Source organism: Gracilinanus agilis, chromosome 5 (assembly GCF_016433145.1).
Source record: "Gracilinanus agilis isolate LMUSP501 chromosome 5, AgileGrace, whole genome shotgun sequence".
Lineage (NCBI taxonomy): Eukaryota > Metazoa > Chordata > Mammalia > Didelphimorphia > Didelphidae > Gracilinanus > Gracilinanus agilis.
The window spans coordinates 96,599,260-96,617,364 of record NC_058134.1 but is presented as its reverse complement, the minus strand read 5'-3'; the positions used below and the strand labels follow the sequence as shown (position 1 = coordinate 96,617,364).

The 18,105-nt window shown below is 36.4% G+C and overlaps 1 protein-coding gene across 5 annotated transcripts in view; it reads right to left on the bottom strand.

The window, feature by feature from the left end:
* Positions 1–3,719: 3,719 nt before the first annotated feature.
* PRKAG2 (protein kinase AMP-activated non-catalytic subunit gamma 2) overlaps positions 3,720–18,105 on the bottom strand; it is a 472,166-nt gene continuing 457,780 nt past the window's right edge. For all 5 annotated transcript variants that reach the window (XM_044677448.1, XM_044677446.1, XM_044677447.1 and 2 more), the window contains 5 exons: positions 15,261–15,426; positions 14,390–14,427; positions 13,043–13,189; positions 6,832–6,925; positions 3,720–4,520 (listed from right to left, as the gene is read on the bottom strand). In XM_044677448.1, coding sequence (XP_044533383.1) covers positions 4,489–4,520; positions 6,832–6,925; positions 13,043–13,189; positions 14,390–14,427; positions 15,261–15,426 — 477 coding nt within the window. In that variant the 3' untranslated portion in view covers positions 3,720–4,488. The remainder of the gene's footprint in view (positions 4,521–6,831; positions 6,926–13,042; positions 13,190–14,389; positions 14,428–15,260; positions 15,427–18,105) is intronic.

Here is an 18,105-nt window from a genome sequence, read left to right as displayed (position 1 = left end):
TTTAAGTTAATTAATTTAGAATATTTTTCCATGGTTCAGGTAAATTTTTCATTGAATGTATCACTCTCTGAGATTTTCATGCTGTTTTTTTTCCCTTTAACTTAATTTCAGATGAAAAGTTTCCTGGGAAAGTAGTTCTGTATAGTTGGTACCAGTTTACTAAGAACTCCTAATTTCCATCACCTTTAAGACTCCTTTCTTTGGCAATATTAAACCTTTACAATGAGAACCTAAGGAGAAATATGAGGGATATCTGAAACATGTTCCCTCTTGAGATAAAGTAAAAAGTATTTTGGATATGAAATGGATCTATTTGTAAAATATCATTGGGCAGTAATCAGATGCTTACCAGAAGAATCCACTTCACTTAACAGGTAACTAGTATATGACTTTTACTCCCCCAAATTTTTTTCTAAGTGAAGGTTACAAGTGTCTGAGGCTGATAATGAACACCTAAGAAGAACCTTTTACTATTTACATCAGACTTTTTAAAGGTCTTCTGAAGTCTTCTCACATTTACTGAGACCTTCTCTCTAGGAACCTAGATACCTTCTGTGGGGTCAATTCAAAATGTTTGTTCACACTTATTAATCCAAACAAGCCTTACCATAATTTAACTCATTCCACTTTATTAGTGAATATTTGTACAATATAATTTTGAAGCAATTATCACAATAATGGGGCCATCAAAAGATAAAAAATTAATATACTATTTTGTGCAAGAAATAAAAATGACATAACCAAGAAGTATGAAGATCCTTTATTAAAGGGAACTATGCTTATCACTTTACTATGCAAAAGAAAAAAACTTCAAGGGATTTCATTTGAATTTTAAAAAGTATGCCGTGCAAGTAACAAGTCTACTTTGTTTAAAAATCAGCAAATCCAAACTCTTACAATGTAATCTCATGTGAAAAAGAACAGTCTTTGTGTTTTGTAGTATTCCATGAAGGCAAAAATATTCTAGAGTGGAATTTGCTATCTATTTTCCAGATATTTCCCAAAGGATTTGGCTGCAGATGGAAATTTTCTCTTAAGAGTGTATCCATGCAAAAAGGGAAAGATTTGTCTGTATACAGAAATGCATAGAATAGAAATCCTGTGAAAGTCTTTAAAGAACAGGAAAGCACATAGGGGTTGTGCCCCTGTGGACCCAGAGAGTTCCTCTCTGGCCTGTTCCCACAATGACTTCATTTCCTCTAAAGGCTATCTGATAACATTCTCCCTCTAAGGGTAAGTGAATTTTTCAGTTGAGTAGTTAGGGTGCAATCTCATTCCCCAGAGACTGCCTAGTAATTTTTGTATTGAAAACCATGATTTGTATGTGTCCCTTTATTGTTATTTTAAGAACACTTTGATTTGATATGTATTATCAAAACGATTACTAGTACACTGAGGTTTATATGACCACATTGATTCACAGGATTCAGACTTGTAAAGTGGGGATGGACAGTGAAGGTTATCCAGTACAACTTTCTCATTTTACACATGGGAAAACTGAGGCTCAGAGAAAATAGGAAGAATAATTTTTTAGAAAGGGTGCAAGAAGACACACAAGTAATCTGATGCCTGTTTCACTGCACTCTGTTGCAAAAGGTGATGGTGAGAAGTTTTGTTTTTGTCTTCCTGGGTAGGTAACAAAAACTTGGTTGACCCTCTCCCTAGCCCTGATTCACTGTGGAATTGCAACAGTTGGCCTTCAAATGCTCTCTTGAGGCCTGGCTTTGTGGAGTGGGTAAGAATGTATTTGATACACATGGAATCTGTTTTGCACAAGTCTTCACAGATATACACTTTAGGACCCAGAACAGGGGCAAAAATTTGGGGTCCATGAATTTGTTAAAAAAACAACCCAACAACATTTTAAGAACTAAATTTCAACATAATTGATTTCCTTTGTAATCTGATGTGATTTTATTTTATGCATTTAAAAACATGATTCCGAGAAGGGATCCATAGGCTTAATCAGACAGCCAAAAGGGTCATAACACACAAAAAGGGTTGTAAACCCCTGGCCTATTCACTTAAGAAGGTGACGATAAAAATAAAAAATTCAAACCCCAAAGTAGCTATTGTTTGTAACACACAAATAGCATTTTAGTCATGCTAAGGACATAGGGCTGTACATAAACCAAAATAACTCCAGCAATCTTGGGTAGGGGGGAATAAATATTTACAAACTCATCTTACTTCCAAAGAGATGCACAGGTAAGTAAGATGACTAAATTGCCTTGTCCTTACCATTTATGTGGCCTATTTATTACTTTTCTGGAAGAAAGAAAGCAATCGCTATTAGTCATATGGACCTTAATTATAAAAAAAAAAATGCTTCACTTTGAAGACCATTCTTAATTAGTAACCTCTATAAATCTTCATTATGCTTGACATTCTTTTAACTAGTGGATCTAAAAAGTGCTTTAAAGAGAAAGAAGATAAGAGCCCTCTGCTCGATGTGATGAGCTGGATAGATGAACATGTGGAAGGAAGGTAAGGAAAGTGTCAGTGCTAAGAGATTTCTTTTTAGATGGCTCAAACTGTTGTTTTCTGAAATGGAAACTCTTCCCTATTTTAGTAGCTATGAGAAATCATCTCGGTTCTTCCCTAAAAAACAAGAACTAAAGGCTCTGTGTAATATCAAATCAGGGGCATGAGGTGGGGAGCGAGGGGGCACTGTAATGCTGTCACAGAAATAAATCTGGATTAAGGCACTGTCCAGGCTTCAAAACTGTGTTATTAAATGTCAGCTTTCTAAGCTTTCTTGCTTCCCTCCACAAATAAGATAAAATGAAGTTCTTTTAAAAAACCATAGTTCTACCATTTCTCACAGAAGGAAAGTCAACATTTAAACGATGGACCATACTTATGGCCTCTGCCAGATTGTACAAACAAAAATGGTATTCTTCACAAAGAGAGGCACAGGTATTCTGTAATCCGCAAGATGAGTGATTACATGATGCAACTACTATTCGGCCTCAACAGCTGTGATTATTTTTCAAAGCATCAATGCATAGGGGAGAGCAAACATGCACAAAGACATGTGCACAGACCAACACAGAGAACAGAGCCACAAACAGATTTGCTCTACTGAGAAAAGAAAAACTGGCACCTTATTACAAGAATATTTTCTTGGCAATTTTTAATTAAATATAGTCATGTTTGATAATGGGGCAGTAAAGAAACTATGAATTAGGGAATCAATCAAAGGTTCTTTTGATGCTGAGATTGAGGACAAAAGGACTCAGTCTGCTTTAAATGGGGAGAAATATTTGAGTGGAAAAAAAAGCATGTAGAATCTTATTCAATACATGCAGAAATACGTGTTATCGTTTAAGAACTCTAACAAAATCATAGACAGTAGGATTTGTTTTAATTTCTTCCATCTGCAAAGGAAAAGCTACAATTATATAGTCTCAACATTTTCAGAGCATTTTACATTAGGAAATGTTTCTTTCTCCTTGTAACTGTATGATAATATTGTATACGCCACAATAAAATTTACAAAAAAAAAGAAGTATCAGCAGTCATACAAACATCATGATTTTACATTGCAATACACAAGAAAAAAATAGACATTTCTCTGGCACTTCATTTCCTCAATAACTGCTGCCTATTTACAATACAGTAGAGAGTAATAGGTTTCAATGCATGCTTTTATAAACTTTTAACTTCAGGAAGTCATATCCTCTTCAGCTCCAAACAAATAACGAGAAATCTGCCACTTTTTTTGTATAACAATCAACAGTTTATTAATGGATATGGTGAAGTTTTAACTATCCACCAAAAGATGTGTAAAAAAATTGCCATGAAAGTAAAAATAAATAAAGCTGTTTTTAAAATCAGTCTTGTTTTACATCTTAGTTCAGAATGCAACATTTAAACACAAAACTCATTAAAGTTTTAAAGTAAATCTATTTATGTTCAAAGTACAGCTTTTATGACAAATCTAATGAAAACTTAAACTGATTTGGTAATAGGTTCAAAGACTTTCACATTCAAACACAGTTTTCTCTTCACACAAATACTTTCTCCAACAGTGATGGGCAACAGTGATGACATATTGCTGTATCTGACATAAGGCACTGGGTTAGGAATATGCCATACACTCACCTTATGTCACATTTACCTGTCACTAGGCTATCAGGGAGCTCTTTCAATTGCAAAAAGTGATAGAATTTCAGGCCATAGTACAATTGAGAGGTCGACAGTATGTTAAATCTTTCAGAAAAGGTCTAGAAATATATATATATATATATGTATATATATATTTTTTAATACAAGACAATCTTTAAGCCGATCGAGCCCTCTCTGTCATGCTTAGCTTAGACATCACTGGGGAAAATAAAGATTCATTACCCATCACGCTATCGCGATCGACATTCTCATAATCATTACTCTCTTCTATCGCAGTCAGTGTTTGTGAGGCAACTTGACCCAGAAACTTTGTTCACGTTCTCCTACATTCACTCAAGGCTTCTGTGTTCACCGTGGTCATTCTGCTTCACTTTCCTTTTGTTTGGCACCTGTCATACAGGACAAAATGAGCTTTGTGGCACCATGACAACATCTATGATCACTTGAATCTCTTGATTAATACAGACACACATATTTGTTCCCCAGGCACTTAGGCTCACACCTTGGAGCTCTCCCTCCCTTCTTTCTCTCAGCCTTCAAATTCAGTCATCCTCTAAGGCCTGTTTGTGCTGCTGCAGTCTCTTTCACACTATCCCTTTCTGTGAATTCTTACTGACGGTTTATGAATTTCAGCTACCATTACTGTGCCCTGGAATACTTCAAATTGCCTCCCAAATGGTCTCTCTGCAAGAGTAAGCTTCCTCAAGCATGGCTCTGGTCACATCGACCCCTGCTCAAAACCTTTCAATGGCTCCCACTACCACCAAATACTGTACTGACTTCTAAACCCGACACTCATGGCCTTCCATGATTTGGGCCAGGCCTCCCTTTCCAACTTTATCTCTACCCATTTTTGTAAAGTAAACCTTTTTGTTTTCCTACATTTATCATTTTGATTACACAGTTTGCTCCTCTTGGAATGATGCCTCTCTCATGCCCCCACTAACTTCCTCTCCATCTGTTTAATTCTTTTTTAAAAGCTCAGTTCAAAATTGTTTTCTCTGTGAAACTTTTTTTGGTCTTTCCAGTTGAAATTTACTCATTCAAATTACCACAGGGATCTGTAGTCTCTTAGTGTATCTTCACATTCTATCTTAGCTGTATGTATGATGTATATCACATATATGTATAAAAAATACAGTTCTGATTTTCAGAAAAGGAGAAAGAATAGTATCTTCAAAATATATGCCTTTAGCTCCTGGAAAAATTAAAGAACATATTATAAAGGGATGGTTTCTGACCATTTGAAAGGTAAGCACTTATATATAAGTATAAATATAGGTTCTCCAAGAATAAATATCTAATGATCCTGTCAAAGGATGGCATAAATGAGGTTAGTCCAGCTAGTAGAAAAGAATGCCACAGACATAGTGTATCTGTAGTTTGGCAAAATATTTGACAAAAATCTTTCCTAACATCCTTATGAGCAAGATAGAGAAATATGATCTAAATGATTTTATAGGTTAGATGGATTTAGAACTGGTTACATGTCTGGATCCAAAGAGAAGTTATTAAATATTCATTTTCATACATAGTAGAATGCCCTGAGCTGGCCTAGCCTATGAAGATCTCTTTTGGATCCTGATTCTGTCATACAATGTGCTAGGCACTTTTTCCTAGCTTTGCGTCACCTGAAAATTTGGCAAACATGCTATTTGTGCCTTTATCAAGTCATTGATAATGGAAATATTGGATAACCCTAGGCCATGGGCAAATCCTTAATGAAATGATGAGAGGTAAAATTCTTCAGTTAGATTTAAAAAAATCAATTTAAGATATAAGCTATGGCAGGCACAGCTAGTCAATAGTTCATGTGGAAAAGATGTGAAGTTTTTAGTGGCTTACAAGTTCAGTTTGAGACACCAGTGCAACATGGTAGTCCAAAAAAAATCAAATGCAACCCATATTGCATAAATGGAAAAGTAGTATCCAGAACTAGAAAGCAGTGAGGTAATTGGTAATAGTCCTACTGTTTTCTTCCCTAATCCTAGCTTTTGTGCTTGGTTAGAGGCTCCACATTATAGAAAGGGTAACAAAAAATTGGACTAAATCCAGAGGATGATGATGAAGAAAGTTCGAGAATTTGAGACCATATCATTCAAGGATATCATATAAAGTTTTCATGTTTTTCAGCTGGTATCCATTCCTAAGTGAAATAAAGTTAGTCTAAGCTGAGATCTAAGATTCTGTGGTGTGTGTGCACTTAGAGATCTGGGCTCTGATCTTGGCTCTGACAATTATGTCACAAGTATGTGATTCTGGACAAATCAATTCACCTTAGCTCATCTGTAAAATGGAGACCATGATACTGAGACCACCTGTGTCACTGGGTTGTTATAAGGAAAGTGTTTTGTAAACTTAATATGCTATATAAAGCTGAGTTATTATTAGTGGAAATGACTATGATGGAAATCTTAAAAGTTTTTTGTGCCACCTAGAAATTCCTGGGTATCAGGAACACAATATTTGAAAATTAGGATTTTTGGATAAGTCTTTGCTTTATGCCTACATAAATCATGGAACTCAAAAGAAATGAGAAAGATGGATAAAAAGTGAGGTCTTGTCAAAGTAAAGCAATGACTAATAGGTGTTTTGATTTATGAAAAAATTATTTGCTACAACAACATGAGATCACCATGGTATGCTACATCCTATTACATCTGTAAACTTATGAGAAAGTGCAAAAGTCAGCATCTATACCTGCTGGTGTGAGTACCAGGGCTTGTAGAATGTCTGAGAGCGAGATAATACCCACAATGCTATCTGCTTCGTTTACTACCACCAGTCGATGAACCTGTAAATAAGAAAAAAAAGGTTTAAAGGTGCTTTAAGAAAACAAAACTCAACACAAAGAACTATCTAAAAAAATTTCTCCCAGTTCTGGACAATATTTTGAGGCATTACTTGAAATAAAGAAATCCTTTTCAAAGAGGACAGGAATACAAAACACACTAGTTCTATTCTGACTCAAGAACTGTTAAAACTTTAGGATTGAGGTAACTACGTACCAGTCAGGGTACCTTAGAGATCATCTTCTCTTGTATTTGAACAGTCATACCCACCTGATACAAAATAGGGAACACAGGAAAGAGACAGAAAGAAAAAGGGGGGGAAATTCTTATTGTTACATATTTTCCTTCAATAATGTAATGTGGTGATGCTTTTGATATAACAGTTTTTTTTGGGGGGTGGTAAAATATACTTAATCACTTGGCCACCTTTCTCATGTCAAAGACTACAAAATTTCTCAAAAATTCATCTCAAAAATAAGAAGTCAGGTTAAACTAAAGCTCTTTGATTAACTAATGACAGGGCAAAAGAAATCTAAGAAGGCTTTAAATTGTCTCTTATGTTAGAATGATGATTATTTAAAATACTATCCTTTGAATAAGTGTCCCAGTTAGAGTTTTATATGCCACTAGTTAAACCTGCCTGCAAAATATATTTCCTATTTTTCATTCATTTCTTCCAAGCTAGAAATTTTCCATGTTCCTAACAATAGATTCACATATATTCAATATTCATAGGTTGGCCAAATATTTAATTTTAATACAAACATCTAAGAATATGTTACTCAGTTGAAATGCAGTATTTAAAATTATGAAAATCAAGCAACTTACTTAGAAATTAAATAACTTTCTAAAAGTTTCTTTTTTTAGCTTGTCAAAAGAGCGAGGAAAAGATTTTAAAGCAGCAAAAGACAAGGCTGTTGATAACTTTGGGCAAAAAAAAAATCAATTCTTTCTTACTATATTTGTTAAGATTTATTATTCCTGGCCAATTTTATCTTGCAGAAAGCAAAGTTCATCAACTGACCAAAATAATCAGTTGAAGAACTTAATAGACTTAATACATGGTTCCTGGCCAAGGAACAAGAGCTAGTAAAAATGCATTTTCCTAGTCTCATAAATCTTATCAAAGAAGGCTTTGAACTACAGGAAAGGAAAATGTCTATGTACTATATACCAAAGAGTTTAGAAATAATGTAAGACTAAGAGCAATAGAGATACCAGAAATTCACAGCAGATAAAAAGTCAGAGAAGGAGTTAGGGGCCCCAGATAACAACATAAACTAAAAATATCATTTTAAGTAAGCAAATTTGATCTAGTTGGTAATACTGAGACTTGGTGGGGTGAAATCCATAGCTAGAATATAGTTCTGGAAAGGCATACAACCCTCAAAAGAGAGAGGGAAGGGAAGAGCAAAAATAATATTGCATATTTAAGAGGGAGAAAATCTAGCAGTTAGAGCAGAAAAGCACACTAGAGAGAGCATTTAGGTGAAGTTCAAGAAAGGGAAACCAAAGTGATAAGGTCATTAGTGCATATTATAGACTACCAGAGCAGAAACATGAGTTTGGGGCATAGAGGGATCTTTAATTGTCAGGATATTTGCCAGAGCTTTCTTTTTGACCAAAACATAGAAGCTAATAATTTCTTAACTTGCCTTGATAATAATTTCATATTTCAAAAGGTAAAGGAACCAATAAGGGGAAATCCTGGTCTTCGTCAAGAAGGAGAAACTGGTTTTGGCAGCAATAATGATAATAATCTTATGGAAAACTGACTATTCCATTTTGGAATTTGTAATAGAGAGAGAAAAGTTATCTATAGCTTGACATTTGGGGAGAGATTTCAAAGAATTCAAAGATAGGAAAGGTAGAATCCTATAGGCAAAAATTCTAGTCCAGGAGGGATGGAGAGCTCTGAAGAATTAAATTTCTAAAGACACAAAAAGAAATAACTTTCATGAGGAAAATAAGTAATTGTCTAAAGAGAAACAATATAGATAAACAGTACATTCAACTACCAAGTTGGAAGTTTTAATTAAAAACTTCCCAATTATTAAGCATTTATCTTTTCTTACTGATGAAGATGAGCAGTGGGCAGTGAAGGGGCAGTAATAGGTAAACAGGATCCTCCTACTCTGAAATCTTTCTCATCCATTAGCACTAGTTAAACATCAACAGCAAAATCTGTGTCAAGAATGAATTGCAGAATCTGTACTGTTGATCAGTTCCCCACTCTGTGTCATCAATCACCTGTACTGGATCTGTTATGTTCTATACCGGTTATCAGCTTTGCACCTAATCTTTTTTTTACTAATTACTCATATTGTCCTTTATTTACCTTAGTTCTGAACTGTTGGACATAATTAATTACCTAGAGTGGTCCTCCACTGTATTATCACTCCCACTGTTGAAGAAAACCTTCCAGAAGGGTAGTGGGACCCCTCCCATATTAACAAATGATGACAAGGTGGACAATGGGGGGAACATGGGCTTTGGCAGTCTAGAAGGATTCCCCAAACCTGTGCATGCTCCTTATTCCCTATGATGTACGTCAAACCCCAAACCACGCCTCTACCTGAATTTGGCCATGCTCATTTTCCAGGGTTTTTTGGAAAGGTGAAGATTTCTCTGAAACGGGAGACAAGTCCCTAGACCCTAATGAGTACACAAACCCTGATCCACAGCAAGGTGGAGCTCACCTGGAGGCCTGATACTCTATTAGTTCCCAAGGGGCTACTCTACTAGCTCCTGGGCTAATCGATTAGCTATTAGGCTATTTTATCACCTTAAACCTCTTCAAATAAAATTCTTTTTTTTTTACTTCTGGAATGAACGGAGTTTGAGTCTCCCATTCTTGGGATGAGCCCCTGCTACAAACTTGGGTGTAATCTCCCACAACATTACCAGTTTAGATTTTAAAGATGTACAGAAGATAGCAGCCGGGGAGCTAAGGGTGAATATAAAAACAGGGCATGACAGGAGTGGTCAAACTCAGATTGTTTCCATTGAAGCCAGCAAAGAAAAAGTAGGATATTCAGAAAGATGCCTTTATTGCTTGGAGTGGAGGGAATAATAATGGACAAGGAAAAAGGGACAGAGCACATCACCTCTTCTTTTGCTTCTGTTTTCTCTGCCCAAGAGAGTTGAGGCCCAGGCAAAGAGGGAGACAAAAAGCACTGCAGATTTCCCAGGAATTCCAGGCATGTGCCCTGGATGAACCACACTTGAGGGCACTGAAAGGACTAGCAGAAGCTGACTCCTGAGTGCCAGAGGCCTTTGAAAGCCCCTGGAGAAAGCACAGGTTCCACAGGACCAGAGGAAGACAAATGATAACTCGACCTTCAAAAAAAGGGAAGATGATAAAACCTACAAAGTAGAGGCCAGTCGGCTAGACTGGTTCTGGGCCAAACTTTGAATATAATGAAAGGGAATGCCTGGAAAAGGAGGCAGGGTCACAAAGTGCTGTCATAGCTTCGAAAGGAACATGTCATACTGAACTAACACAACGTCCTTTATCACAGGGTTCCTCACCTTGAAGATCAGGGAAATGCTGGAGATATAGTTTACCTAGATCTTCGCAAAGCATTCCAAAAAGTTCCTTATGCTACCTCTATGGACAAGATAAAGATACAAAAACTAGAAGATAACACAACTAGGTATACTTAGGCTGAATGGCCAGACACAAAAAATAGTCACAAATTGTTTATTATCTCTTTGCAAGGAGAGCTTGAGGGATCTGTGCTGGTTTAATCTTTTAGTAAGGCCTTGGATGAAGGCAGAGATCAAATTTACGAATGACTCAAAGCTGCAGGGCTAGCTAATAACACACTGGAGCACAGAGAGCATGGCACATATGCCAGAGCACTCAACTTGGAGCCTCAGACATGGGTTCAAATCTTGTCTCAGACACTCGCTATAGAAGCGAAGCAGGTTGTTTAACCTCTGTCTGTCTGTAAGCTGGGGATAATAGCCTCTATCGCAAAGGGTTGTGAAGATCAAAATAGAGGAAAAGCAATCTGCAAACCTTCCAGTATTATAGTAATGTGACCTACCGATATTATTGAGTCAAGATTCAAAAAGATCTTCAAGGGATAGAATATGGGGTAAATTTAGCAGGACTAAATTGACTATGAAGCAATACCAAGTTTTATACTGGAGCTCAGAAAATGACTTCAGAAATATAAAAGTTCGCATGGACAGCTTATCTGAAAAAGGTGCTGGGATTTTAGCAGCCTGAAAGCACCACATAAGTTGGTGGTGAAGCAAGTGCAATGTACTCTCAGTGTCTGAGGAGGGGGAGGCTGGCACTGGCAGTGGCGCTACAGTCTGCCACTTTGGTAATGTCTCCTCTAGAACACTGTATTCACTTCTGAACACTACAGTTTAGGAAGGACAAGAGGAAATTGGAAGAGTGTAACAGAGTAGTAGCTGACCACGATGGAGAGAGGATGAAAAAACTGAGGATATTTAAGATGATGAAGAGAAGAATTAAAGGGAGTTGGGGGTCTGGAGATATCAACTGTCTTTAAGAATCTGAAGGGGTCCTTCATGGAAGAGAGGATGGATTTATTTTGTTTGGTACCAGAGGCCAGAACTAGGTGTAACAGGTAGACATCGTAATGTGGGTTTGATGCCATCAAAATCTTCCTAACAATCAGAGGTGTCCCAAAGTGGACTGGGCTGTCACTACCTGGCATGGGAAGGCTTCAAACAAAGATGGCCTGTTGTAGATTTTGTAGAGGTGGGATATAGCTCTGGTAGAAGTTGGCCAAGATGTTTTCTGAAGTCCCTTCCAACTACTACAATCTGTGAACAAACAGTTAGGGATGCTTTATTCTTTTCCATCTATGATCTTCTAAATGCAAAGATCTATGAGGACATTATTGAAAAATTAAGATATAATCAATCCTAGTCAGTTGAAAATTAATGGAAAAAAGTAGCTTTGGATATTGGGTTCAAATTGGTAAAAGGAAAAAAAATCCTCATACCATTTATAATTAAATACATCAAGGAAAATGAATTTAAGACTATAGAAATGACTTCAAACTAAGAAAATCTGGTTTGAAGCTCTTGAAGACATACAAATGCTTGGCACACAGTAAGTTCATAATAAAAGCTTTTTCATTCATTTACTAATTCATGAAAATTATTAAGTGTGCTTGACAGATTGGAAAAGACTCCTGAAAGATATGACTGAGTTTTGACTGAGGCACATATTCCATGTTTCACTTTTGGAGCCAGATTTTAAAATTTAATTCTAGATAAAGCTAATGGTATAAAAAATAATTCGCTACCTTTCCATTCTGAATTCAGTCTCATTTCACTGTGGTGATAGAAGATAGCATACTGTATCATTTATTATTATATGTTTTGTTCAATTAATGGATTATTTCGGAGGGGACATACTGTGTCCCCCTCTGCCCAAGGCTGATAACAGGGTCTTATTAATGCTATACCTTAATGATATCTTAGAATTATAGAATTTTGATACATTGAAGAATAATTTCTCAGGTTTCACATGGAAAGAATAATGTTTTGAAAATCTCATAAGTGAAAGAATATTCAAAAGGCTCTCTGGATTCATAGGTAGTTGCTGAGTTCTGTAAGTTGCAGGAGTACATACTGTACCAGGTCTAGAGGTGAAGAAACTGATGGCACAAGATGACAGATTCATTCGTGCCTTAGTTAATGCCATCTACATTTTATCTCTCTACCATGGGAGGTTTCTGAGTAGAATTTGAATGATTTCTTATTGGGCAGTTATGTTTTAGGTGGAGAGGCTAGATTCGGAGGTCTTGTCTTTATGTTCTTTAATTTAAAAAAATATTTTTATTATCATGCAAAAACACTTCTTTAATGTTTAAATATCCTGATGAAATGCATTTGTGTAGTAACTATTTTCCTCAAGGATTTTTTTTTGAATCTGTGAAAAGAACCTTTTAAATATTTTGGATTCGTCTATGCTATGAGGAGAAAAGAGACTTGTCTCAAACTGACTTGAAGAGCAATCTCTCCTGTAGTTTGTAGTATTTCAGAAAAGACTGAAGTACTATTAGGCACAGCCTCCTGCATGCTCATCTGAAATAAATGTCTTCTGGAAAGAGACAAAATGATCTCACCTCAGCTTTTACTATCCTATCCACGATGGTCTCCAGCGTTTCCAGCTTGCTACACTTCACGACACCTTCAAAATATTGGGAACGGTGTTGCAGGGCTTGTGTCACTGTGATATCTAGGTTATTGTATGTTTTTTCAGCAGCAAGGTTCTATAATAAAGTAATTAAGTGAGTCAAATCCTGTAATATCAAATCACTCTAAATGATAAAAAATAAGTGACTTAAAACATTAGACTATACATGCAATAGATTTGTGATGATTAACCACCACAGCAGAACAATTTCCCCCCCTTTTTTTATTTAGAATATTTTTCATGGTTACATGATTCATGATCCCCCCCCCTTCTCCTCCCTCCTCCCGAATCCAACAAGCAGTTTCACTGGGTTATACATGTATCATTAAAACAATTTTTTTCTACTAAATAATACAGCTGAATGCAAAGATATAATATAGCCAAAATACTATTATTGCATAGCTATGATCAATAATAACTAGACAATATCGATCATTTTTGCCCAATACTGATGAAATTCTGTGTCCCTACCCCCAAATTAATGTTTCCTTTTTTTCTGTTAATAAGGTATCCTTTTGGCATATGAACAGTGGACCAAGATGTTATACACTGGATTAACCTAACTAACCAGAAGGTTATCACAGGGCCAAAATGCCAAAAGATCTTACACTTGTTTAGAAGTTATTTTAACTGTTCTAAGGATGCTGGCTTATACTGCGGAGGGTTTGGGGAACCATATCCAGCCAACAATAATGCTAAGGAGAAGAGACTTCCCAGAGATCTGAATGACCTTGAAGGCTTCTAATGAACTCCCAGCAAATAAGTGGACTAAATCTTTAGTGCTGGGAGTGCAATGGGATGGGGATAAACTTGTTGAGATTTCCTAGATTAACTGAGAACAGAGTGCTTGGAGGAGTTCCCTGATCAGCTGTGGTCTTTCAGGCCTACCCTGATTCGAATCCAAACCAATGAAGGCTTGTCTCAGAATTTAGCCAGAAGGTACTTACTTACAAATTGTTAAGGTATGTTCTACAAACTTCTATTGGTTAACCAGAATCAATAATTCAACTAAAAATGGTGGGCCAATATAGCATCCCATGGAATACACATATGCTAGCCCCCCTTTCTCATAGAGAACATAAGAAAAGAATGCATGGAGAAGTGGATTATCAAACAAAAACAGGAGTTTTAAATAGATGGGTTTTAACATTATTTCGTCTAATGAAACTGGCTGTTTTCTTTTAGAAAAGTAAACAGCAAAAAACATAAATTAGTGGCTAGGTTAGGTTTTAAAATATATTCTAGATACAAGTTGTGATAAAATAAAAATACTTACTATTACATCAAATTTGGAATAAATATCTACAACTTTTCCTAAAAGTGAAAATATATATTAGAAAATGTCTTAGAAACAAATCATAAATTCATTGTCTTAAAAAGTTTTAATATGACATGCCATAATAAGATCTCCAGGAATAAAACTTTAAATATATTAACATGGTTATGAAATTACACATCTTCCAAAGAATACGGAAATAAAAAGGAGCTAATATGATCATTTTCCCAGTTATCTCATTTGGATTCAGGGTTAACTTACCTCATATAAATTCTAATTTTCAATTTAGCTCAATTTACTTTAACATTTATTTAGCACCCATAAGGCAGTGAAGTCATGGGCTAGTAACCAGAGAACTACACTGGAATTATTTAGACCTGGGTTCTACGTTCTCTTCGGATATGTACTAGTTCTATGACTGTGGTTTGGCCAATTTAACTTCTCGGGATCCTGGGCAACATTTTAAGACCACAAGTTAAGAAACAGCTGCTAATCTGCTTTGGTAGAGGGAATTTCTTCATTGGAGTTCCCTATGCCAATGACATTAAGGGCCAGAAGGTCTGCCCTCCTCCTCCTCCCTCTGAATAAGACAATTTGGATATACAATGAGAAAAATCAAACAGACTCTGCCCTCAAAAAGTTTCCATTCTACTGTGAGGAATGCAGTGTGCATACAAATACAGCGTAAGAAGAGAAAGAAGTGAGCACTCTCGTTCGATGCTCGACACGACAGATCTACCGTTCTGCACATCTGTAGTGAAGGCATTTTCCTTTGACATACTAAGCGTCTAAGGAGGCTTAGAGCTAAGCGGCCTACGAGCAAGCATCGGTTTTCCACTTGAGTGGAAACGTGAAGGTGAAATGTACAAACCTGACTCATCCACAACAGGCAAAGCTGATATTCGTCTTTCTACAAATATATTCAAGGCTTTAATGATAGGAGTGTCTGGATGTATAAAGGCAATGTTGTGGTATGTTCCTATTCCAAGTTCATCAAGGTTCTGTTTCATGAAGGCAGGCTTTGGCATCTCAGACACCTAGATGGGAAGAGAAATGTAGATGCTCTCACAAACCAACACATACCTTGGTGTTCAAATGCCCAGATTTGAGTGAAAAAGTATGCATAAGCAAATTGAAGTTAGTCTTTTCTAATAATCTAAAGGGAAGTCTGAATTAACATGAAAAAAAGTTACACATAACAATTCTATCCTTTCTTCAAATAATTTTCTATTAAGATGTTAAGTACTAATATTTGGTACTTTTCCATTTTTGTGAAATACTAACTAAAATCAAATGAGTGATATTGTTTCCCCCCACCCTCTCTTAGTTGACTAAAAAAGGTGGGTGGGAGAAGGAAGCAACCGGTTTATTGAGGAAATTAAGGCCTGTAGGCCACTGATTTTCCTTTGCTATTAAGGATTTATTCTAAGTTTCTGGCACTGCTGTCAGCATCAAATATTAGTTAGTAATGGCCGACATTCCTATTACTCAAAGCATCTGCTGGTGGCTATTCTAGGCACAAGCTAAATTCATCTTCACACCACTCCACCTCTACACACTGACTTATCTTCTGAAAGCTGTCAGCTTTTGTCCATTAGAAAACATGGATGAGCTAGTTGCCTCAGAGAATAAAACAAGACTTAAAAAAATCACTTTTTTTTTTAACATGGTGGGTTATTTTTAAAGGGATAATAGGAGGAGGGAGAAATCAGAAGAGAAAGGCCTACGGGCATTTTTGACTATAACAAAATAAGGTCTACTGTTTCAAAAATCCACCTTTTAGAAAGGGTACAGTTGATTCCATCCTCCTGGTGTACCTTATAATTATCAGGAAAAGATGAACAATTAGAAGAAACAAAATGTTCAAGTCAAAGAGTTCATCAATATTCAAAGCATGAGAATCCTAGAAATTTAGAGAAAAAAAGAAAGACCTATTAGGTCATCTAGTTCATCTCAGTATAGGAATTGTTCCCTATGCTATCTGATATCTTAGGCTAATTTGGATTTTTTGATCTCTAAAAGGGTAATACCGTCTAAAGAAGATGATCTTATAATTTGGTAAAGATTAGGCTATGCTCCATTAGATTTATATTTTCTTTATTTTGCATTTTATCTTACTTTCATTCTAAAAGCATTGTAACTAATGACCAAATTGGCCCAAATATAAGGCGGTATAAGTATTTCAAGTAAAATGATTTTTCTGCTTTGACTTGCTCTTTTCATAATACTGAAGCACCCAAAAAGCACCTTCCTTTTGTCCACCTAATTAATCCCCAACCTCTCCACCCTTCGCAACACAACATGGGAAAAACCTTTGCTTATCCAGAGACAGGCAAGCTCTGTTAGGAACACTGGGTCTACATTTACTGGTGTAAGTTTTTTTATATCCTATTTCTTTATTAAAGCCTAATGTTCTATAAACCTCTCTAGTCCCTTCTACTTTTCTTCTTAGCACCATCTAAATAGGAAAATCAGAATTTGCATACTGAGCTCTTAGTCAAGCCAGGGCAAAAGTTAAGGCAGGTTTTGGTCCCAAGATTGGTTTGACTAGAAAGCAAACCCAAAAGGCTCCATGGGAAAATGGGGGGAAAAGCACCAGACTTGGAGTCAGAAGATGAGCTCAAACCTCACTTCTGTCACTTAATACTGGTGTGAATCTGGGCAAGTCATTTAAGGTGTCTGCTCAAGTGCCCCCAGTGGAGAAATGGGGATATACTGACACGACTTACCTCACACGGATGTGAGGCTAGAACTTCAAGAATGGAAAAGTGGTACTTAAGTGACCATGATGACCATTATGAATAATAGCAAAATGCCTTTTCCAGCAGTTCTCTCAAACACTAAGCCTCCAACCCTGATGGAAACTGGTAACCAGAGAGGTCCTGGCAACAGGGGTCTTTGCTGCTTCTCCTGGCTTGATGGACTTTTTTTCTAAAATGGAGCTGAGTTAAAAAAGGTCAGAAGAGTACTTTTTTTTTTTTAAAGACCCTTAACTTCTGTGTATTGGCTCCTAGGTGGAAGAGTGATAAGAGTGGGCAATGGGGTCAAGTGACTTGCCCAGGGTCACACAGCTGGGAAGTGTCTGAGACCAGATTTGTACCCAGGACCTCCTGTCTCTAGGCCTGACTCTCAATCCACTGAGCTACCCAGCTGCCCCAGAAAAGTTCTTTTGAAGGAGATTAATATCTTATTATTTCAAATGAGCTCTTCTGAACCAGCAATGAGACTCCCACTATTTCTGCTTAACATATTACTTCTATTCTCAAAACTAGTCAATCTCTTGATTTATTTCTGTGCTTCTCTTTGTATTGCCAACCAAAGGGTCAGTTAGTGATCATTGTGAGAGAGGTTAAGTACTGGGCATAGATCTAGAAATGAGGTCATCTCATTTCAAAGACCACTGAACGTGGCCCACAGAAAATACAGCCCTAAATTTGGACCAACATGACATTCCGTTTCCTAAAACTTTTGCTCTCTTTAGGTTTCTTGGTTTCCACTCCACTTTAAAAAACAATTTTGACTAGAATGTCTTTCTGAAAATATTTCTAAAAACACAGCTCCATAGAGTGTTAAATTAAACACTGCATAATCAGCTTACTTTTCCCATATAGTAATCTTAAAGGCCCTTAAATAAATTGCTTTTTTCAAGTTCCCCACTGTTTCTCTACATTGTATAAGGGAGAGGAAAATGTTTCAAGTTAAACATAGAATTTCTA